This window comes from Callospermophilus lateralis, chromosome 6 (assembly GCF_048772815.1).
Source record: "Callospermophilus lateralis isolate mCalLat2 chromosome 6, mCalLat2.hap1, whole genome shotgun sequence".
Classification (NCBI taxonomy): domain Eukaryota; kingdom Metazoa; phylum Chordata; class Mammalia; order Rodentia; family Sciuridae; genus Callospermophilus; species Callospermophilus lateralis.
The window spans coordinates 79,290,000-79,313,100 of record NC_135310.1 but is presented as its reverse complement, the minus strand read 5'-3'; the positions used below and the strand labels follow the sequence as shown (position 1 = coordinate 79,313,100).

The following is a 23,101-nucleotide window of genomic DNA, read 5'->3' as shown; positions in this document are numbered from 1 at the left end:
GAGGGATTATGTTGAGAGTAGCAAGAAAAACTTTATTAAGGAGATAAAATTTGGATTGTCTTAATCATGGACAGGTAGAATTTCAATAACAAAAGAAAGAAAAGTTTAGAGGTCTGCATGAGCAAAGCTTGAATCATATTTGTGAGAAATATCAGTTCAAGTTTGGCTTCACCACTACATGAATTGAAAAGAGAAAAACCATGCTGTAAATGTAAAGAGAATAACTTCAGTTTTCAGAGCCATGTAGAGATATGTTTTTGACAGTATGGTTGAGAAATAGAAAGACTGGACCTAGGAGAGAGATGAAGGAAGGTAAAGAAGCTAATGGATTAATATAATGATTCTCAATCACTTTCTCAATCTTTAAGGAGATGGTAAGATAAAAACTGTTTCGTAATGTTACTTGCCTTTTCAATCTCAATCTCTTAAAATTTTCAGAGGTTACGACATATATTGCAATAGACTGAATATACAAGAGGAAAATGAGAATCCAGGTCTTCTTTCAAACCAAGCAGTAACAACCTAAATCTGAAAGATATATTTTTACTTGTAAAACAAATCCCCCTCTCCTTACTGATTTTGTTCCATAAAATTATTTGTTACAATACTATTCATGTTAGCATGTTGATTTTTAAATGAATTAAATTGTAAAAGTCGATTTCAATTATGAATACATTCAACATTAATAAATATAATCTATATAAACAAAAGCTCTTTGGGTTCCTCAGTAATTTTTAAGATTGTAAAGGGCTCCTAAGCCAGAAACTGAGAATTGCCAAAAAGAAATAAGGACATAAAATACAGTAGTAATACTAAGAAAAAAATGGAAATAAATTAAAAGATATGAAAAAGTCAGAATTAAGAGACTGGACAGCCAATAAAGGCAGGGATAGGTAAAGGAACAGGGAAAAGGGTAAATAAGAAAGAAAATGAAATACCTGTACTTACAGCGGAGATAGTTTGATAGCTTATATGTATGTACAGGAACAATTAATATGTTTTGATATTTCCACATAACTGAAGCATCATCTCAAGCAAAAGATAGGCATTAGCATGAAGATCTTGAATCATCTATCTCCAATTCCTCAGTTGAAGGTTGTTGTAGTTTTGTTTTTCTGCAAATATCTCTTACACTGCCAAACTTGGAAGTTTCTGGGTTACATTTTTTTCACATTTTTTTTCTTTAGTCTTGGTTAAATTGCTATAGACAACTGGCACTTTTAAAGAGGTAGCTGGCAGTAGTTGTAAGGGAACCATACGTAAAAAAGAAGACTTCATTCTAAGTAGTCCCTTTCTCTACTTTCTTTATTGGAGGAGTTTACTTACTTTAATTTATTGAAGTAAGAAAATATGCCTGCAGTTAACCAATAAGCATTCTTCAGATTTAACATTTTATAAAATAGCTGTCAAACCCCTTACCAGGAAAAAAAATACACCTGCCCTTTTAAAGAGTTATAACCAATCCACCTATAACCAGTAATACCTTTCTCAATTGACTCTTGTTCCTATATGAAGCAGGATTTTCTTAAAATTTTAAGTCATCTATTTAGAATTTACAGAGCTCTGAATCCCAGAATTTTATCAATTTTTACTTTACCTAACTGGTCGTCTTCTTAATTTTGCAAATTTTAATCATATTATGTTTCTAATATCCCTTCACCTTGAAATTACACCCCATCATCACCTTTCCAGGCTTAAGTTCTATAATCATTTTGGTCCATCTTAAAGACTTTTTCATTTCAATGATCATTTAAATTTGCCATTGCTAGATTTTTGTTTTTCAATTTTCTTCTTTCTTGAGGTTATGGAATCAAATATGGACAAATTACTGCAAGAAGAATATTACTGTTAGAAAAAAAAATCATCACTTTCCTGGGCTTTATGTGGTAATGTTATAGGCTGTTATCTTCACAGAATCATTTATGAAGACACATCATTTTAAACTATGCTTGATTTTCACTTTACCAGCAAAAATCTTCTTTTTCCAAATGAAATTTTATATAATAGCTCACTATTTAATACAGACCATAAAGTGCAACTGCTCTGATTAGTTTGTAAAGGACTAAAAGCCTCACAGACTTGGTCAGCCTTTGTTCCTCTTTACATCCCATCCAACAAAGACCCTTGAGGGTACTTCCCAGGCAGCATAAAATACACCAAGAAAATCCTCATCTTCTAGCATCTTTAAATACTAAAGATACCAAATGCACGGAATATCAAAACTCCAAATGAAATAAAATCAGTTACTTCAGAAGGCTTTTTTTACTGCAACATAAATAAAACATTATAAAATTCATTTTTTTCTCAAACAGAAAACTTTTCAAAGGTTCATACTGGAACTGTCCTTTTTAAAGCAGTCTAAGAATGGATACAACATCAACTTAACATACACTGTACATTAATATAGAATATCAAGAGAATAATTAGTAATTCTTCCCATAACAGATGTTAACATAGTACAAGGTATCAAGCACACATGAGTAGTGAATGGAGAAAGATTTTTTTTTTTTTATTGCACATTTGCTTACATGTCTGCTGCTTCTAGGTAGAGCTAAACTTGAAATACTGAGTAAGCTTCTGCCATTTTTCCATCAACTGAATTATAGCAGTTAATTGCCTATATGTTCCCCCAGGTTTATTTTCCAGAAACAAGAACATGAACCTTCCCAATTTGTCTACATAATGGAACACAGAGTTAACTTTAAGAAAAATTAAACACTCAAAAGCAAATCAGATAGCATACTTTTATAAAGAAAACAATTTTTACATCCATACATATAATCCAGACTCACAGAACTTCTGATTATACAATATTGTAAAAAGATAATTGTAAACCAACTCTCTTCAATTCTTCTGTGTATGAACAGGGATTTGGTTTAGAAAATTTTAACATTTTGAGAAACCGATGACTTTCAATTAGGCTTCCATAATGTCTTCTCTCTGCACACCCCCAAAACAAACAAAAAACCCATCTATAAGGATTCCAAATCTTACAAAGAAACTACTATCTTGGACTAAATTGTTCAGAAGAGTTAAGTGTTCTTAATTTTATTCCACTGCAATCTATCACTTAAAGCAAAAGAAACAATGTACTCTCCAAACAGAAATATGTCATTTAAGCAGGTCATGCTTTAAACACACATAAAACATTGACAGCCTGATGGAAAAGCAACAAGAATAGAGACTTAATTTTTATAGCAAACACAAGATTCTGGCCATTAATGGATCAGAAGTAACAACTGATGCTCCTATTTTAAGCTCATCAATGTCATATTATAAAAGCGAAGTAACAACAGATATGTGGCAAAAAATTATTTATCTCAAATGAAAAATTTATTTTAATGAATCACTCTTAAATTTTACACTTCACTCACAGTTTCATTTATAAGATTATTCAGAAGAAACAATCCTATTTAGCCTTTACTTAGTAAGTTTTTACTCTGAAATATTCTCACAAGATTTTCTAAAATCACAATTATGGTGAATTTCTTTTAAATCATACAAACATTATAAACTGTTATCGGTGAAGAAATTAGATCATTGCTTATTCTGTCTAGAATGATGGGCTACCAAATCTTTAAGACCTCTTTTCCACGGCATATCTTTATGTTGTTAATAGCAATCACAATTATGAAAAATGCATCTTAACTCCACAGTGAATTAGCATCCATGCTTATTCCACATAGGTACTGCCAGTGGTCCCTGCGGTGTCCTTTCAACAATGACAAACTCATCAGGGTTGCCAAATGCCTCATAGAAAACTAGTAAATCTTGTATTGCACGCTCCTCAATCTGAAAGAAGAGAGAAGGAAAAATGACTTGTTTTACTCTTTTAAGCATAAATTAAGCCAGATACATTAGTTTTCCAATTTCCTTTTAAGGCACTATCATTTTACATGAATGAAATACAGGAGAATTAAATCAGGTATGTTGTTATCACTTTTAAAGTAATCAGATACTCACTCTACTTGAAATTTAACCCTTAAGCAGAAGGAAAAAGAAACTGAAAATAATTGTTGCAATCTACTCATTCTGTTTTATCCTGTAAGATACCTTCTGGTATTGTATAAGTCCTTTACATCTTGCTTCTGAGCTCTTCCATGCAAATATGGGTCTTGTTTGTTTCTAAGCCTAACTCTCTAGACTTTCAATAAGTCTACAGAATCTTAATATCCCTCAAAATAAATTATTTTCCTTAAGTTAACCAGAGATGGTATTTGTTACTTACAGTCTAAGAACTCTTACTGATACAGAAGCTCTGAGAATATCAATAGATACTGTGAAATTCTCTTATTGGTCACTTCTCTTATTGGTCACTTTTTTTTTTTAAGAGAGAGAGAGAATTTTTTAATATTTATTTTTTAGTTTTCGGTGGACACAACATCTTTTTTTTATTTTTTATGTGGTGCTGAGGATCAAATCCAGCGCTGTGCGCATGCCAGGAGAGCATGCTACCGCTTGAGCCACATTCCCAGAGCATTATTGGTCACTTTTAAATCCTCAAACAATCTCAAACACTACCAAAGCCAAAACTGTATGCTGGTTCTAAATTAATTATCCTGAATACTGTCAATTAATATTTAAATCATTAAATGCCTCAGTGTAGTTATACATGGCATTTACATTTTATTTTAAGAGAGAGAGAGAATTTTTTAATATTTATTTTTTAGTTTTCGGTGGACACAACATCTTTTTTTTATTTTTTATATGGTGCTGAGGATTGAATCCAGCGCCCCGCGCATGCCATGTGAGCGCGTTACCGCTTGTGGCACATCCCAAGCCCGGCATTTACATTTTAATTTGGTAGATATATATATCTCTTCAAACAAACATAATTTTCTTTCTTTTTTTCTTTTTTTTTTTTTTTTTTTTTTTTTGTGGTCCCGGGGATTGAACCCAGAGCCTTGTGCACGCAAGACAAGCACTCTACCAACTTATATCCCCAGCCCAAATATAATTTTCTTAAGACTCAAGGATGAAATGCAGTGTAGTTCTTCCCAAGTTAAACATTAATAAGGATGTTATATACCTGAATCAAAGCCAAGGGTTTCTCTCGACTTCTGATAAGAGCTGCTTCCTGTTGTAGCTCTTCTTCTACAATAGATGCAAAAGTGACTGGGGCTACCATGGAAGAAGTAGTCAATGAAGAAGATAGCCAGGGACTGTAAGAACAATAATAATGAATTTCATTCATCTTCCCAAGTTTTGCCCAACAAAATTTCTTCTGAAATACTCTTTAGCAATGCCACTTTTTTTTTCTTTTTTCCCAGTGACTACTAGATAAGGGGATCTGGAAGCTTTTGCAGAGATTACAGAATGATGACTATTAAGAAACAGAAAAAAAGATGATGATTATTTTGGATCAGTGTTATGTGAAATTCTGGAAAATTACAGAAAGTGGGGGTGGAGGAGAAACAATATAACTAAAGAAGAAACTGTGAAGCACAGAGTGTTCAAAAAATAATACATCCCATTAATACCATATTATTCCCAATGTCTTAACATTCTCTAAGAAACACTAATATTAACATTCTTTAAGCAGCAGTTCAGCTTTAGAGACCCAAAAGTAATCAATTAACCTTACTTGGGACTGTCTAAAAGAGGTAAATCTGAAATATGGTTGCCTTCTGGTCCTGTAGTACCATGAACAGAGCATCTGCAAAAGAAATGCAAAAAATGGAGACTAAAGCTGCTTATTAATAGACATGAAGAACTATAAGCTCCTAATGTAGGAGAAAAATTAATGTATGCAAGCAGGCTTACCTTGAAAATTACAAGTACACAAAATAATTTATAGATATTTTAAAAATACTGCATATACAGTAACAGAGAAAGACTGCAAAAAATGGTCTACTTTTTCTAATAATAGTCATATAACTATTTATAGTAATCAAACACATTAGGAAGTACAGAGAACTTTGGGAAACGTGTTTCACATTAATAAAATTTTATGAATTAAAATTACAAATTAGTATTAATTTTCAAAACACATGAAACCAAATAATTATCAGTCAAATCTTGTGAATGGCTAGTATACTGTGATAAGCTAGGGATCATATATAGAACAGGAATACAAGACATAAGCTCTAAAAGTTCATAAGCTGGATAAGAAAAACCAACATATAAAATGGCATATAAAAGAATGAAAAAGAATTTAAGTAGTATATAACAAATCAAGTTCAAATGACTCCATGGACTAAAAAACAAAATATTTTAGTAACTTGATAGGGCCTCAGGGAGAAGAAAGAATTTGAGAATATTATAATAAAGAGGCATATGATGAGGGGGCAGGAAGCATTCAAGTAAGAAGAAAACACTTTAAAAAGATATTATAGACTGACCAAATTGTGGATTTTAGAGCTAGACAGGTCTCTAGACATTATCTAGATGAATCAAATGCCCTTTCATCAATGAGAAAATTGAGGCCTAGATGAGCAGAGTAAACAAATAAGGACTAAAATACTGACTTTCTGATTCATTTACAAACATTTATTAGGCATGACTTGGGACTATGGTAGATACTGAGAATCAAGCAGATTAAAACTCAGTCTCCTCCCCTCAAAAGATTCTAGTGGGAGATATTTTAAAATGCTGTATTTAAGCAATGATAAAACAATGTATGAGAGTAATGTAACTGGTATCTATACTAACATGTACAAAGCACTGAGGATTCATAGGCGAAATTAACATAATATGAAAGAGGGTATATGCTGATGACTTCATCAAATAAATGACATTAATGTTGAAAAGAGCTGCTCTGAGATATGACTTTGGTTGCACAAATACACCATTAAAGAACCATTAAAGATTTTCGAAGGCAGGCTACTCTCTTCAATAAATACAAAATGACAGGATTGAAAACAAAAAGAGATTTTAAATGAAAATAAAATTTAAAAAAAAGTTAAGACCAGGCACACTGAAAGCTAAAATATTTAGACCTGATATGTGTGCAAACAAATTTATTGAGACCCTAAGTATTTTCATGTGTGTTATTTCATTTAAACCTTGTGATTCTTTGTGAAGAAAGTGTGTATTGTTTACATCAAACAGATTAGGAAACACAGACTCAAAGAATCTGGTACAATCTCCCTGATTCAAATTGGATCAGGGAGCAAAGACATATTTCAAACCAAAGTCTTTTTCACTCGGAGTACAGTGAGTTTTCCATTACCACACAGCTGCCTTTATTGTCATGATTCCTCTTAGTCTGGAATGCATTCTACTTCGAATATCTAGAATGCATTCCTTAGTGACTGGCTCAAGATCATCTTCTTTCTCCTGCTATAAAACTCCAATCACTATCATAAAGTTCTACATACTCTCATTACTGCTTACATGTTTGTCCTAACTGCTAGACTAGTCTTTCTGAGCATAGGATTGCTTTGTTGTTCTTTCTACCTCTATGTCCAGCAGAATACTTAGTACACAGCCATTTATGAGAAACGAAGTAGAATGAAACAGCAACTCTTCGAAGAGTTCTTCGGTTTATTTGGTATGGGATAAAACAAAAGGAGAATTTTGTTTTGATTTTAAGTTCCTTATTGCTTTGAATTACTCATAACTTTTTCTTCCAGGTATAGGTATAAAATAAAAAATGAAGTGAGAATATCTCTAGCTATAGGGTTCTTAGTTTTAACCAAGTTCTATGACTAGAAACCTACTAATTTACCTCATACCTAAAAGAAAAATCCCGCAGGACAAAGTAGAGGACAATTTCAGTCCAAGGAAAAAATGAAGTAAAAAAGATGAATAAGAAAGCTGTTGGGATAAACTTGTCATGCAATAATGAGAATCTGGACAAGAATGTAAAATAAATAGAAAAAAATCTATATTCTAAGGGAACTACTTTAGAAACTAAATGTAAATTTCCTTGGTAGGTCTTAAAGTCAATCTAAGAATAGAGAACAGAGGTTTTCTTGGGAATTAAAGAACAAAACAGATAAGGACTTATATGCTAAAAAATCATCCCATTGTTCTAGGGACATTTCTGAAGAAAAGCAAAAAATTATAGAGTCAGTTATTGTTTAATTGGTAAGAAGAAACAGCCACAAGGTCTCTTTAAAAATATTATGTCACTAGCTAATAAAACTGAATAATAGTACTAAAATTATTTTACACAGATCTTATAAAATCAAAGTGAAACAACCAAAGCTCAAGTACAACTTATTAATGTAATGTTTTATAACTTTGATATACACTATCTGACATAGCCTTAGAGTAAACATGTATGATACCATTATTATTCTCATAAATGATATATGATGAGGTTCAAAAAGGCTTACAGTGTTAGACTAAATATTAAATCTGTTTCTTAAGATTATAATCCCAGAACTCTTTCCACTAATAATTTTTTCAATGAATAATCTCATTAATTATAAATTTATTCAAAATAACTTAGGGGTCTCAAAATTTCATCTTAAAATTGAAGCAAATTAATTAAATAAAACTGACAGTTTTTAAAAATCAAAAAAATACTTAATAGTATTATTAATAAGTTTTTAATACTAACAACAAAGAAACAAACATTACTATAGACAATCTCTATAATATTTAGTCTTCTGAAAATAAAAAACATATAAAAAAGGTTAGCTAAAATCTTTTTTGAAAGATTTTTGTTCCAACCAGGTGCAATGGCACACTTCTGTAATTCCAACTTCTTATGAGCCTGAGGCAGGAGATCACAAGTTTTAGGCCAGTTTGAGCAACTTAGCAAGACCTTGTCCAAAAAATAAAATTAAAAATGACTGGGATACAGCTCACTGGGAGAGCACTTGCCTAGCATATGTTAGGCCCCAGATTCAATCCCCAGTACTGCAAAAGAAACAAAAAACAAACAAAAAAACCCACCAAATAAATAAAAGATTTTTGTTCAAACTGAAGAAAATTAACATTGTCAAATTTAGACCTGATGAGAAGAACTACATTACTTTTTGCTCCATTTTTTAAATAAAATTGTATACTAGTTTGATTACAATAGTTTTTATATAATATTAGAGCTGATATAATTGTACAGTAATTTTGTTTCATAAGTAGTTTTTCTTACTAATTAAAAACACAAGCTCACATTTTCTTGCCCAGAACTACATAAGAAGTTATCTTAAGTGAAACAAAAACTAAAAAAAACCACATAAAATGAAAAATAATAAACACATAGAAACTGTACAAATTCCCCTCTTCTAAATTTTGACATCTCATACAACATTGCCTTTTTTGCCTTAGCCTTGGAAAAGTCACATTTTCTACAATTAAAATAAGAATGTATAATTTGTAGAATTTCTTTAGATGGGCCTCCCATCCCTACCACCCCAACTCCACAAAGGATCATAAGCATTCCTATCGTCTTGCTTTAACTTCCACTATTTCCTCTGTTTATACTGTCCTTTCTTCTCTCTTTTTAAAAATCTCATCCCAAGTTCAAAAGATTGTGACAAAAAAAGGGATCAATAATTAAGTGATTTTTTTTTCTCACAGATCTTTTTTTTACTCACATGGTCATAAATAAATATAATTATCACATACTTGGAATGAATAAAAATATTTATTATATTTAATTATATTTAATTTATAATATAATCATATATAAAATATAAAATATGTGAATATAATTATATTTAACTTATAATATTCAATATTTATAATATTTATAATATTTATATTCAGTTCCAAATATGTGATAATCATATTTATAACCACGTGAGTAAAAAAAAAAAAAGCCTTCTTCAATAAAATCATTCCTAACAACTCTAATCCATGGTGGTCACTTTTCCTTCTCTGAACCACTCATTTGGCATTAATCCCATATCATTTTTGACCTCTTTAATACTGCTAATTTGTATTATAATTTCATTCTTGTCTGTCATTTAACTTCTCTGTGTATATATTTAGATTTATCAACTAGACTTCAAACACATTAAAGGCTGGACCTGTGTTTTATATTTATATGATGCCAGTAAAACATGTGCTTCTATCAAGTGTTCCATAATTTGGTGATTATATATTTTAATTTATCTATAAGGAAATATAAAACACTGCAAAGAAACAGATTTATTTTGATTATGATTCACAAACCTTCTATAAAGAAATAAAAACTGAAACATAAGCTATGTTTTCTTTTTGAAAATTATTATTCATGATCACTGCAGCTATTTAAAACATTAACTCTCATACTAAACCATATGGATACGTGACTGAGCCACACACTCCAATTCAAACTTCCAAAGCAATATATCTATAATGGCATATTTTTCACAACTAAGAGTCTTGATGTTATAGCACACTCTAGTGATCAACTACGAAACCACAGATTTTTAATATTTTGTGAGTCCCATGACAAATATTCATCCAAATAAAAATTTTATATTTCAATGTATATCTTTAACATTTAAAATGTAAAATATTACAAAAACAAACTTAATTTTCATACTTTAAAATTTATACATCTAAAGCACACACTATAACTCACTAAACTAGAAACAAATGTTATTTGAAATAGCTAGTTTTTATTTATTCATTCAGTCATTCACCAAATGTTCACTGGGTCCTACATGATATGAACCATTGTAAGTATTAGTGATACAATTACTAGCAAAGAAAGACATCTTCCTTGCTCTCATGGAACATATAATTAAGCGTACAGACATAAAAATATTTGTAGTAAACAAACATTAAAGAATCACACTAATAATAATTGTGAAAGGTCCAATGAAGGAATGATAACAGAAATATATAATAGGAACTTCAGCCAGTAAATGAAGTCAGACTTCTCTAAAGTAGATGACTGAACAGAGTCTGCATGAGGAGTAAAGAGTCAATTAGTCAAAGGCTAAGAAGGAAGAAAAAAAGAAAGTGTATTTGAGAACAAAGAAAAGGTCAAGAAGGTTAGAAATTAGAGATCTTGTTACAAGAGAAAGCTAAAGAGGTTGGCAGGAGCCAACTATGTAGGTCTTAAAGGCCATAATACAAATTCTGGCCTTTGTCCTAAAAGCAGGAAGCTCCATATTTTCAAAAGAACACACTAGTTTAATATATTGGAAGAAAGGGAAAAGGACTATGCATGCAAGACCAGTTAGGAAGGGCATTATGGTGGTCCAGGTAAAAAAGCATAGTAGTTTGAATAAAAGTGTAATGGTTCTGGATATAAAGTTTAGTCTATAAATATTTCAGAGTGAAACTATCATGTATTGATAAAAGACTAAATATTGGTGAGGAACACAGAGGTTTTAAAAGATTTACAAATGTTATTTACTGAGGATTAAAACTCAGGAAGAATAGGTTGTTTTATGTTTTGTCAACATTTTTGATGTTAAGTTTGATTCTGGACATCCAGATAGGATGAAAAGGTCAAGACACTTGGATAACTAAATCTGAAGCTCAGATAGATATCGGCAAGAGACATAATTATTTTGAGTCTTTAGAATATACTTGATAAACTGAACACAGGCTCATTAAACAAATAGTGTAAAAAGTACATAAGCGATGACCTGTAATTAAACTTCTAGTAAGATGAATCACATAAAAAAGTCCATGGTGTTGGCAATATGAAGGTTATTATTGAACTCAGTCTAAACTGCTTTCAGTTTAACAGTGAGGGTAGAAACCACAATTAGTTACAAAATGAATGGGAACTGGCAGTTCTTTTGAGAAATCTGGTGATGAAGGAAGTGTGGGATTGGTACTTATAGGACAATTATTAGAATTAAATATGGAAACTGAGTGAGGGATTAATTATCCCACCCAGACCATATGGGAGGAACCTGAGCATATTTAAACTCAGATGGGAAGAATCACACTAATAATAATTAAAGAATCACACTAATAAAAAAATGGTGCCAAGCACAGTGGTGCACACCTGTAATCCCAATAGCTCAGGAGGCTGAAACAGTAGGATCTTAAGTTCGAAGCCCTTAGTAACTTAGGGAGACCCTGACTATTTCAGATTCTATTTTTTTTTAATATTACAATAAATTTGAAAAATGAGACCAAGGGTCATTACAGAAGATTTGTTGGTATTTTTGAAACTAATATATTTTTTAGTTGTAAATGGACACAATACCTTTATTTTTGTTTATTTATTTATTTTTATGTGGTGCTGAGGATCGAACTAAGTACCTCACAAGTGTGAGGCAAGAGCTCTATCACTAAGCCACAACCCCAGCCCCAGAAACTAATATTTTTAATACACCAAAGATCATCAGCATGTTCACTCCTATTGCCAAGTTACTTTGCTTTAATATAAATTCAGGAATATAGCTGCTTCTACTATCTTTCTAAATGAAGAAAGCTCTTAAACTTACCAAGAGCAGATTTAAAACATTTTTTTAAACTATTTATTTAAAACCAGATTTCTTAATATTTGATAATTAAAACAAAATGTAGAAACTGAATGATGAGTCTAATACTTCCTCTTCATAATGCTTTATGGAACTATTTATTTGCTTAAGCTTTTATTTTCTTCAGACTGTCACTTCTATGAGTAGGGGCTATATTGATTTTTTTTCACCAATATGTAATTTAAGTACTTAGCATAATATCTGGTACAAAAACAGGTAATAAATTTTTGCCAATTTTAACACTTGTATATTTTACATAGCACCCAACTTTTATTTATAAGCCTATCATAAAAATTTTTTACCTATAAATTTTTATGTAAAAAGGCTATAAACTGTTTTATATGTATATACTGAATATCAAAAACAACTAGAGAAAAAAATCTAAAACTATCAAAAGTACAATAACAGGGGATGAGTAGATTCTGGTATATCCATACAGAAAAATATTATTTAGCAAAGAAAAAAAAAAGTAATCAACTCCTGGTTAAAACATGGATGAGTCTTAAAATAATCGTGCTGAATAAAATATGACAGATTATAAAAAAAGGTATATACTAGATAGTTCCATTGATGAAAAAGTTGAACAAATACAAGCTAGTCTCTACTGAAAAAAGTAAATTGGTAATCGGGGGAAGGGAAATAAGAAAAATTCTGAGAATGATTATGTTCATTATCTCAAAAGTGATGAGGATTTGACAAATATGCACATATATTAAAACCTCAAATTGTACACTTTAAATACATGCAGTTTATTGTAAGTCAAATACCTCAATACTGTTTTAGGGGGAAAAAAAGATAAGGAGAAAGGGAATAGGAATACTACTTTTAATTTTGAATATAAAAAAATGCCTCATAAATTTTTGATCATTTCAAACCATAAAACAACCATAGAATAGTTTAAGGTAAAAAATATATTGGTTTTGCTTCATTACCTTACAACTTTTGGAGCCTGAGAATTTTCAGTTCCTTTAAAACAAACTTTTTTGACATGATCTCCTGAACTATGACCAGTAACAGATTTTTTTTCTTCTAGTAAGAAATCCCGGAATGACTTGGATGAAGTTGAATGTAGAGAAGATGCCCTGCAAAAGAAAGCAAAGATCATGCTAGAACATCCATTTTGTAAAATGGCATTCCTGGAAATTAAAGGACATACAGAGAATATATATGTGAAAAATTTAACAATATAGTTTCCAATATAATGGTTAATCCTTGCTATCAAATGTTAACCAATCAAAACTATGAGTAAGAAAAAGAAATCAGTGGACAATACCACTAAAGATAAATCTAGATGTTGAAAATAGCAAGGATACTGAAATAGCTATTGTAACTATGCCTCAGACAACAACAGTAGTAAAGATACACTCAGAAGGAATTAAAAAACTGGTTGGGCTGGGGATGTGGCTCAAGCGGTAGCGTGTTTGCCTGGCATGAATGTGGCCCGGGTTCAATCCTCAGCACCACATACAAACAAAGATGTTGTGTCCGCTGATAACTAAAAAATAATAAAAAAAAATATTAAAATTCTCTCTCTCTCTCAGCACCACATACAAACAAAGATGTTGTGTCCGCTGATAACTAAAAAATAATAAAAAAAAATATTAAAATTCTCTCTCTCTCTCTCTCTGTCTTAAAAAAAATTTAAAAAAACTGGTAAACTCAGTACAGGAACAGATATAAGAAAGAACAAAATGGAATTTCAAGAACTGTAATATGATGTTGAAGACAAAATTAGCACTTGGATGAACTTTGTAGACTAAGAAGTCAATAGGCATCATATAAACAATAGAAATCTCAGGAGTGAGAAAGTCAGCCTTGAGGATTTACAGGATATGAAAAGTACTATAAGCAGAAGAGAGAGTGAGATGGCAGACCAAAATATTTAAACAACAGCTGAAAATTTTCCAAGTTTGGTGGAAGATAAAATTTAAAAATCTAAGTTTTAACAAACATCAAAGAAGATAAATGCAAAGATAATCACTCTTAGGGACTTCATAGGCAAATAACTTAAAACTAAAGATAAAAAAAAAATTCATTGAAGCAACCACAGAAGTATACCACAATATAAAAATGGCTAGCTTGTTATGGAAACAATGAAGTCCAAAAGACTTCACTGGAAGTGGGAAGACATCTTTAATGTGATGAAAGGAGAAAAAATGTCAATCCAACTTATATCCATGTGAGTAAGCTTGGAAGAGGGCCCTCTGCAAGTCAATCCTTAAAATTATTATAGTCCTGGATGAACCCTAAGGGCAGCATTGGGAACCTTGAACTAGAGGAATACAGCTAACATTCTAGACTCACAGGTATTGGGAGAAATAATTGTTGTTTCTTTTAAGCTGCTTTGTAGAGATAATTTGTTATGCTGAGTCCATATTAGAAGTCATTTACCCTACATAAAACCTGAGACAATATGAAGAAATTTTCTTTATAGATTTGCATCATAAGATGACCTACTAAGCTATTCATGTTAACAATATTCCTTCAAGAGAACTAATCTGACTTTGGCTTTATCACAAAAATTTTCCCCAAAACATACACATATACAGAACACAAAAGTCAAACACACATACAGTTCAAATTTCCTTCCCAAATCCTTTCTCCCCTCAAAAGCACACATATCTTAAGTTAACTATGATATAAAATACAGTGTGTATCATTAATTATTGGAAACATTGTTCGCAAATATTCTTACTAGCAAATTCCCTGAGTGTCTCCTGTAACTTATTTTTCTAAATACAGAAACCTGGAACTATCACTATTGAAAAGTACAAGTTGTCAAATTCATTCTAGTGGTTAATCTGGGGACTCCCAGATATAATACATGATTTGTATCCCACAGGTTTTTTTTTTTTTTTAAGAAGTTACTTAGGGTAAAAGCTCTCCAAGAATAAATATATGTAAGACTGCTTATAAAATGTTTTAACTCACATATTCATTAGTTACACACAGTGATCAATTATAAAATGTGGTATGAAGAATTCTTTGAAGAAATTCCAAGGTTCTTTCCTCTGATTATGCCATGATTTGATACAGTGTCTGATTTCCCACAATTTTACTTTCTTCATAGGCTCTGGTTATTTTCCATTTGAGTAGCCACAGAAACTTCATGGAAAAATATTTGTAGACATTTATATCCATATGAAAATTAACAAAAATTGTATTCCTCAGCTAAAGTACCCCTGAAACTTTAATGAATAAATTTCTAGCTTAAAAAAGTTGAATAATTGGAAACTACTCTATATGTTAGCTAGTTCTCGATGGAATTTGGAAAAATTTGCATTCATATATCAAGCCAGGCCATGAAGACTGTGTATTCTTCCACTCAAGATGACTGATGAGAAATGTATTACTTCTCCAAGTAAAACACTTGAAGATGAAAAGTGGCCAAATCCTTTATATACTGAAGTGTCAGATAAATAAATACTCTTCCCTTTACTAGTTTTTTCTTGAAATTTCACATAAAGTGAATAGAAAAGCAACCAGAAGAGTGTAAGCCCATCTACACACAAAAAAAAGAATAAGATATTAGGAGATGACAGACTAAAAATAGCAACATGTTTTTGGAGAATGAAGAGGCAGAGTGATAGCTGCTAGAGTGGGAATTAAAAAAAAAGCCTGTCATCAGTTAGGTGGTAGTACTGTGAAAAGATCAAAAGCCTGGAAAAGCTCATATATTGTATCAAATACTGAATTAAGTAAATGGCTAAAAATGTGAAAATTTGAAGTTTATTTGTTGGCATAATTGAGAATAGTAAATGTCCTAATTTCATGAGGTCACATGTCTGCACCTCCTGTTCCTTATCAAAAGGAAAATCTGACTCAAAGACACTAGTAAAATAGAAAGGCAGAAGCAAACTATTTGCTTCTGCACAAGTTTATACAATAAATGGTAAAGTGAGTGAAAATCTACATCCAATGAGAACTTCAGTTTCTGCCCTAAACTATTTACCCTGATCACCTTCCAAAATGCTGGCAACCAAATTTATAGACCTTCACAACAAATAATTAAATCTGTTCTTTAAAAAAATTGACATGCCCCCAGGCATGGTGGCACAGGTCTGTAATCCTAGTGACTTGGGAGTTTGAAGTAGGAGAATTCAAAGTTCAAAAGCCACCTTCAGCAAGTTTTCAAGGCCCTAATCAACTTAGCAAGACCCTGTCTCAAAATAAAAAATAAAAAGGGCTAGGATGTGGCTTAATGGTTAAGTGTCCCTTGGGTTCAATCCCCTGTACCAAAAGGGAGGGGGAAAAAATCATCAACATCCTATGGAGACCAAGGAAAAAAAATACCAAGGAGGTAGCCAATATGGGTGGTGCTTCCTAAGGATACCCTAAGGTTATTGCAAAGCATCCTAAAGTCATACCCATTCCACACAGGCACATGGTGCTTCTAATCAGAACTTAAAACAATCAATAAATCTAAACAATAAAAATATTAAAATGAACCAAGAAATATACAGAAAAGAGTGAATAAAACAGGAATATAAGTCAATGGCTATTTTTTTCATATATGGAACCATATTTCTTTTTTTTAATTGGCTTTTTTCCCACAATATTATATCAGTGAGATTCATCCACATAGTATTTAGTCATAATTCATTTTTTAATCACTGGGTAGTGTTCTATTACTTTAAAAAATGCATCCATTTAATGCTGATAGATATTTAGGCTATTTCTAGCTTTAGTTATTACAGATAATGTTGTTACAAACATTCTTATATATGTTGCCTTTTTTTGGTGATTAAAGATTTTAATAGTTGAAAATAATCAAGGAAATATTTGAGAATATGAATAGAGGAAGACAAATATATGGACAGTAGAAAAATTAATTACAGAAATCCAGGAGGACCAATATCTGATTAGTATAAATTCTAGAGAAAACAAAAGGAAAAGTTATCAAAGGAATAGTTCATACAATTTTTCTAAACCTAAGGGCATGCTGTTCTCAATTAACCCAAATTCTCAAAATAATATATCAAAACAAACCCCATGAAAGTACATAATTTTGAAATTTTTGAATACTAGGAATAAAGAAATCTATAAATTTCTAGGGGAAAAACAAAGGTAGAAGAAGGATAATGGGGGGTAACATAAAAATAAATGGAAATCAAATGATATTAGACTTCCCAAAAGCCACAGGGATAACAAAAAGGAACAAATTCTCCAAAGGATCCCAACTTAGAATCTTGTTCCAATCTAACTAGCAGTCAATAATAAAAAAAGAAAACAACAAAATGTTCATGCATAGAAAACTCCAAAAACATAAGCAGTACATATTCCTTGTCAGCAAACTACTGGAGTTGTACTACATCAAAACAGGGAGAAAATCAAAAAACAGACAAACACAAAACATAGAAAACAAGATTAAATACTGGAGGAAAGCAAGGACATTTCTAAGATGACAATTAAGGAAAATCCAAGATGGCAGATAATCCACAGGCCTAGAAAAGACCCAGTTCAGACCAGAGAAAAACACAAGGTTCTAAGGCAGAAGCCTCTAAGAAAACAAATGTAATTTTTTTCTTCATTTATTTTTTTGTTTAAATAAGGAAACCAATTGATGGCACATCTAAAACAACATTACTAAGCCAAATGCTTCCAAACATAGTTAATGCTTTCAAATTACAATAATTTTAGTATCTTAATGGTTATTTCAATAATACTTTTTTCCCTCTTGATATTTTCTACACCAGGGAAAACACAACTCAATGTTGTTAACAGTTACACCATAAAACCTACAAAGGCAATAAGCAAATTAGTCTTGCTATATTGTCATATCACCAGAAATTAGAAGAATGCCTTGCATGTGGAAGATGTTTAAGAAATATTGAAGAATTAAAAAAAATTCTGCTAAGACCATTTTTTCAAGTGTCATCCTCAGTTTTCTTCTACTTCAGTATTCCAATTTCTTGTGTTTACTTTCTTTGGTCAGAAACTGTACTTTAGACCTTTTAGCAGCTCTGACTAGCATTATGTTTAATTCCACAGGCAACACTCAAAACTGAGTGTCATTCCCCCTTAGTAGGAAAAATATTCCCTTTTACAAACAGAATAATTTAGCATTAGAAACACTGAAGGATTTTCCCAAACTAAGGGTGGCTACCAAGATCACCCTCAGTTCCTGTGAAAGAAAGTGGGTTCTACTTCTTCCTTGCCCTTCACACTACTTATGTATGTGCTTCACTAGAACTGGCTGGATATTCTGATGTGGATAACAAAGAAAAGGGCAGATGGAAGGGAAGCAGAATACAGCCTATTTTACACATCTCAAAATTGTCATCTGACCTCTTCAAAGATTACTCCTATAATTATGCCACTTTGGTAAATTATAATAGAGAAAACATAAATAATGTAATGTTAACAGCACTGTTTAAAAAAGTGACAACAAGCTTTGTATAACTATGTAAAGACATTTATGATGCATACAAAAGGACAAAGAAATAAGGGTACTAAAAATAAAGTTTGCTTTTATGAAAATGTCCTGTGGTGTATTTTATTTATTATAAAATGAAAAAGTAAACTTATTTTAAGTCACTTTAACAAGAGAAGTTTAGCAGAATAACAAGAAGAAATTATATTCATAATGAAAAACATTTGAAAATCATGATATAATGTCAATACATTAAAAATTAAAACAAAACAAAAAACTCCCATTTTTGACTTAAAAGCAAAGGAAGGAATGAAATATTTGCCAATATAGGCAGGGAAAACCTCAGGAGTAAAGAATCACTTTATAATCTAATAAACCGATCTAAGCTAATTTTAATAAAAGTGATACATACCATGCATTCACTGGTTTGGGGACTTTGGAAGGAGTGGTTAAAACTGTTTCCATGCTACTCATTCCTGAATTATTTTCTTTGGTAGTCAATGCGATCATTTTTCGTTGCTTCTGAGAAAGTTTAACTCCAGGAGTAACCATTTTGCTGAAGATTAAATTAAATTAAATCAATTAGTTTCATTGCTCCTGAGAAAGTTTAATATCATGAGAAATAATTTTGCTAGAAATTAAACCAATTAGCATGAATTTCTTTAATGAAAGTTAGAGATAAGGATAATATTTCCTATTTATTTGGTGTGACTTTACTATTTGATCAAGATGTTCACAAAGTTTCAACAGTGGTGATATCAATTTATACTATCAATCATTAAGTAATAGCTATGATTGATTCCTCCTTCATATACTTTTCAAGGATAATTTACATTACAAAGCTTAAATCTTTGATTTTTCTTCAAGAACAGATCACGTGGTTTCTAGCATGTGATACTGCTTTCTATAAAAGCTAGCCTATCAACTTAACTAAATCTTTACAAAGATTTAAGAAATATTATAAAGGTTAAATTACCTAGAAAAAGGCTTAAATCTATTAGATCAAAGGTAGAGAAATAATAGGAACGATCCAAGGGATCTTTCCAATTTTTTAGGACAGGAATATAATTTTTTTTTTAATGATTTTTTTTTAACCAACCCTAAATTTGACTTAGGTGTAGCTCCACATTTTTGTCTACTTTCTTCTATTTCCATGATGGTTCTGAGATCCACGACAGGAGGGCTGACAGGACTAAAAGAAATTAAAGAATTACTTTACAAAAGCCTTCAATTACCTTTAAAGCCCAACCCCAAACTCCAAAGAAACTATAAATTATATGTAGATTAATAATGAAAGTATAATTTAGAATTGTTTTGCTGAATACAAAATTCTTACTAGTATTAACAAAAACAGACATTTTCTAGAAAACCTTAGGATATTCAACAATATTGGAAACCCACCAAAAGTAGTTAGCTATACCATAAAAACAAAACCTCTATGATTGTTACAGTTTCTAACCTAAATGAAATCTATGATACAGCTAAAAATAAGTCATATTACTATATATTGAAGGATAACCTGCTGTTTTTTCTTTCAAAAAGAAAAATATTTACTATATTTCTGTATTTATTCCCACTAGATGATACTTCAGAATGATGTAGAAATGTTTATGTATCCATTAATATATAAAATATTGACCAATTTATATAGCTAGGCACTATTTTTAAGACATGTTTAGAAAATATTCTAACATCAGTACTCAGAATATGTTTCCAGATGTCCCCAGAAATTGTTATGTTACTTAGAATGCCAAAACATTTCAAACTAATTTCTGAGTTACCATTAGACCATGAAGCAACATAAACGGAAACATCATATACTTTGTTCCAATACATAACAGAGCACATTTCAAAAAAATTGCACAAATGGTCAGAGTGATAATATAATCTATAAGTTACTCAACAATTTTAGCCTATTATCAACCGAAGTAGTTACATAAAAATGAAGCACAAGCTCAATAGCCCAACAAAAAAGCAAACTCTGCATTCTATTTATAAATACTCCTTCATTTGACTTCTAAATAAAAGAAAAATATGCATAAAATATAAGTAAGAAGGTAGTATAACATTCAATAAATATTCTCAGATATACTAACAATGAACAGTACATTTTATGAGACTTTAAATACCCACTAAGGTGCAAACATTTAACTGTATAATAATACATTTTGTGAGACAATAAGGTGCTCTATTATGCATATACGGAACAAAGATTATGATGTTCCAGTTAATACTGCTTCATGGCCTAAAGGTAGCTCAGAAAGCAAAAAGCTTACAAATTAAAAAAGAAAAATGGTTTTCCTAAAAGGAAGATGGGCTTTTTTAAAATTCTGTTTTTGTCTTGGTTTTTAAGTTTTTAACTGACACATAAAAAGTATACCTATTTATGGAATACCATGTGATCTTTCAACATACATATATATTATGAAATATTCCAATCAAGATAAAACTGTCCCCTGAAACATTTATCATGTCTTTATGGTGAAAATATTCAAAATCTTTTCTTTCAGCTTTTTTTTTTTTAATAAGCAGCATATTATTATCTATAGTTATCCTACTGTGCAACAGAACAGCAGAACTTCTTTCTTCTATGACTTAGTACCTTACATATGCATCAGTCTTTCTCCATCATTACCTTCCCCTTGAGTGGGAGTTTTAATTAATATACATTAACAAAGAAAAATATGCTATAATATACTGACAATAATACAAAGAAAACTATATTTTGCCTGGGTGGGGGATAAGCCTATTATATTGATTAGCAATTTGTATGCATATAGGTAATTTTATGTATAATAGAGTATATTAATATTTTTTAAATTTTTTTTCATTTGATTAAAATTAGTGATATGTCTCAGATACAGAACAAAATGAAAATTCTACCTGAAAGAGCCAGCAACCCAGCTGGAAGAACTTGTTACATCAATTCTGTTACTGGGAATGGGCTGTGGAGTAGACACTTTAAGTATTGATGATTTTTCCCATGGTTTGAAATCTTCCCTAGAAGATGTATTAGTTGTACCATTAACATAAGGTTTAACTTTCACCTAAGGGAAGGGGAAAAAAACATTAAAGTTAATAAGAGCAGATACCCAGCTCAGTAGCTAACATGTAGTTGATTCTTAACAAATATTAGTTACATTATGGAAAATCTTCTGATAATAAACCATCTAACATTTTTAATTCATATTCTTCTACAGGTTAATGCTTTAACCAATTCTCAAACAATCAGATGATTGTGAGCTTGGAGAATAATTTTTAGGGATACATGTTTGCCTATTAAATTTATATTTAAACAAAGAGTAAACAAAAATGTTAATATATAGAAGCTATACAGTAAGATATGAAGCAGCAATTTTAAATTAATGTTCACAACTTCAGACATGAAACAAAATAAAAATCTGGTATAAATGTCATAGAAAGTCACTCTGAATATAATTAAAGGACTCTGAATAAAATTAAAGTCAAATAATACTGATATTTCAAAAGGGACCCAGAAACTACTGCTATTATAATAGGTCAAGTAAATTATTAAAACAGTATTTCTATTGCCAGGACGAATTCTTCTATTATTATAAGACATTCACAATATGCCTTCTATATTCCAGACCAATCTTATCTGAATAATAATTGACCCCAAATGTTTACCCTACATTAAAATAAAGAAATCAATCCTTGAGGCCTAGAATAAGACAGGGTAGAAAGCATAAGTTCCATTGTCTTAGGAATTCCTAAAAGTTAGGATTTTTTTTTTTTTTAAAGGCAATACTAGGGATTGAACTCAGGGTCTTGCATGTGCAGGCAAGTGCTCTACCACTGAGCTATATCCCTAGCCCTAGAATATGCTTTAGGGATGTACAGGAATTAGAGAAAAATAAGTCTATTGCAAATAAGATATTTACCTTCCCCATAGATTATAAACTATGGAATAAAAGGAATAAAATGTCAGGATGTCTAAAAAATGCATTCCTCAGAGATACCCAGACTAGGAATCCTGCAGCTTAATGTCAATTATGCTAGAGTAGAAAAACTCAATCATTCCAGTTTGTTTTGCTCTAGTTAATACTATGAAAGGGACTGGTAGAATCTGAATTTAGACTTATTTTCAAAATTACTTTACCTTTGATAATTTTTATCTTCTATTAACTGACATTTCACAAAAGACAATTCAGTAATTCATCTACAAATATAGTTTTCACTGTCTACACAGTGTTACTATATTTTACATCATTATATTTTACACATCAACACTCTATTTTACTTGTAGAAAGATTAGACATAACATTCATAAAGGGTTTGAAAGAGCCATTGAATAAAATTAGGAAGGTTATACAAATTTGAGAAACTAACACTACACATATTGTACTAATTTTATCTTATAAACCAGCCAGGACAGTGT

The 23,101-nt window shown here is 30.9% G+C and overlaps 1 protein-coding gene across 2 annotated transcripts in view; it reads right to left on the bottom strand.

Moving 5' to 3' along the window:
* Positions 1-2,488: 2,488 nt before the first annotated feature.
* Ibtk (inhibitor of Bruton tyrosine kinase) overlaps positions 2,489-23,101 on the bottom strand; it is a 74,276-nt gene continuing 53,663 nt past the window's right edge. For both annotated transcript variants that reach the window (XM_076858471.2, XM_076858472.2), the window contains exons 23-29: positions 21,586-21,749; positions 19,802-19,894; positions 19,115-19,258; positions 13,262-13,411; positions 5,585-5,656; positions 5,030-5,162; positions 2,489-3,792 (exon numbers count right to left, since the gene is read on the bottom strand). In XM_076858471.2, the coding sequence (XP_076714586.2) occupies positions 3,661-3,792; positions 5,030-5,162; positions 5,585-5,656; positions 13,262-13,411; positions 19,115-19,258; positions 19,802-19,894; positions 21,586-21,749 (888 nt within the window). In that variant the 3' untranslated portion in view covers positions 2,489-3,660. The remainder of the gene's footprint in view (positions 3,793-5,029; positions 5,163-5,584; positions 5,657-13,261; positions 13,412-19,114; positions 19,259-19,801; positions 19,895-21,585; positions 21,750-23,101) is intronic.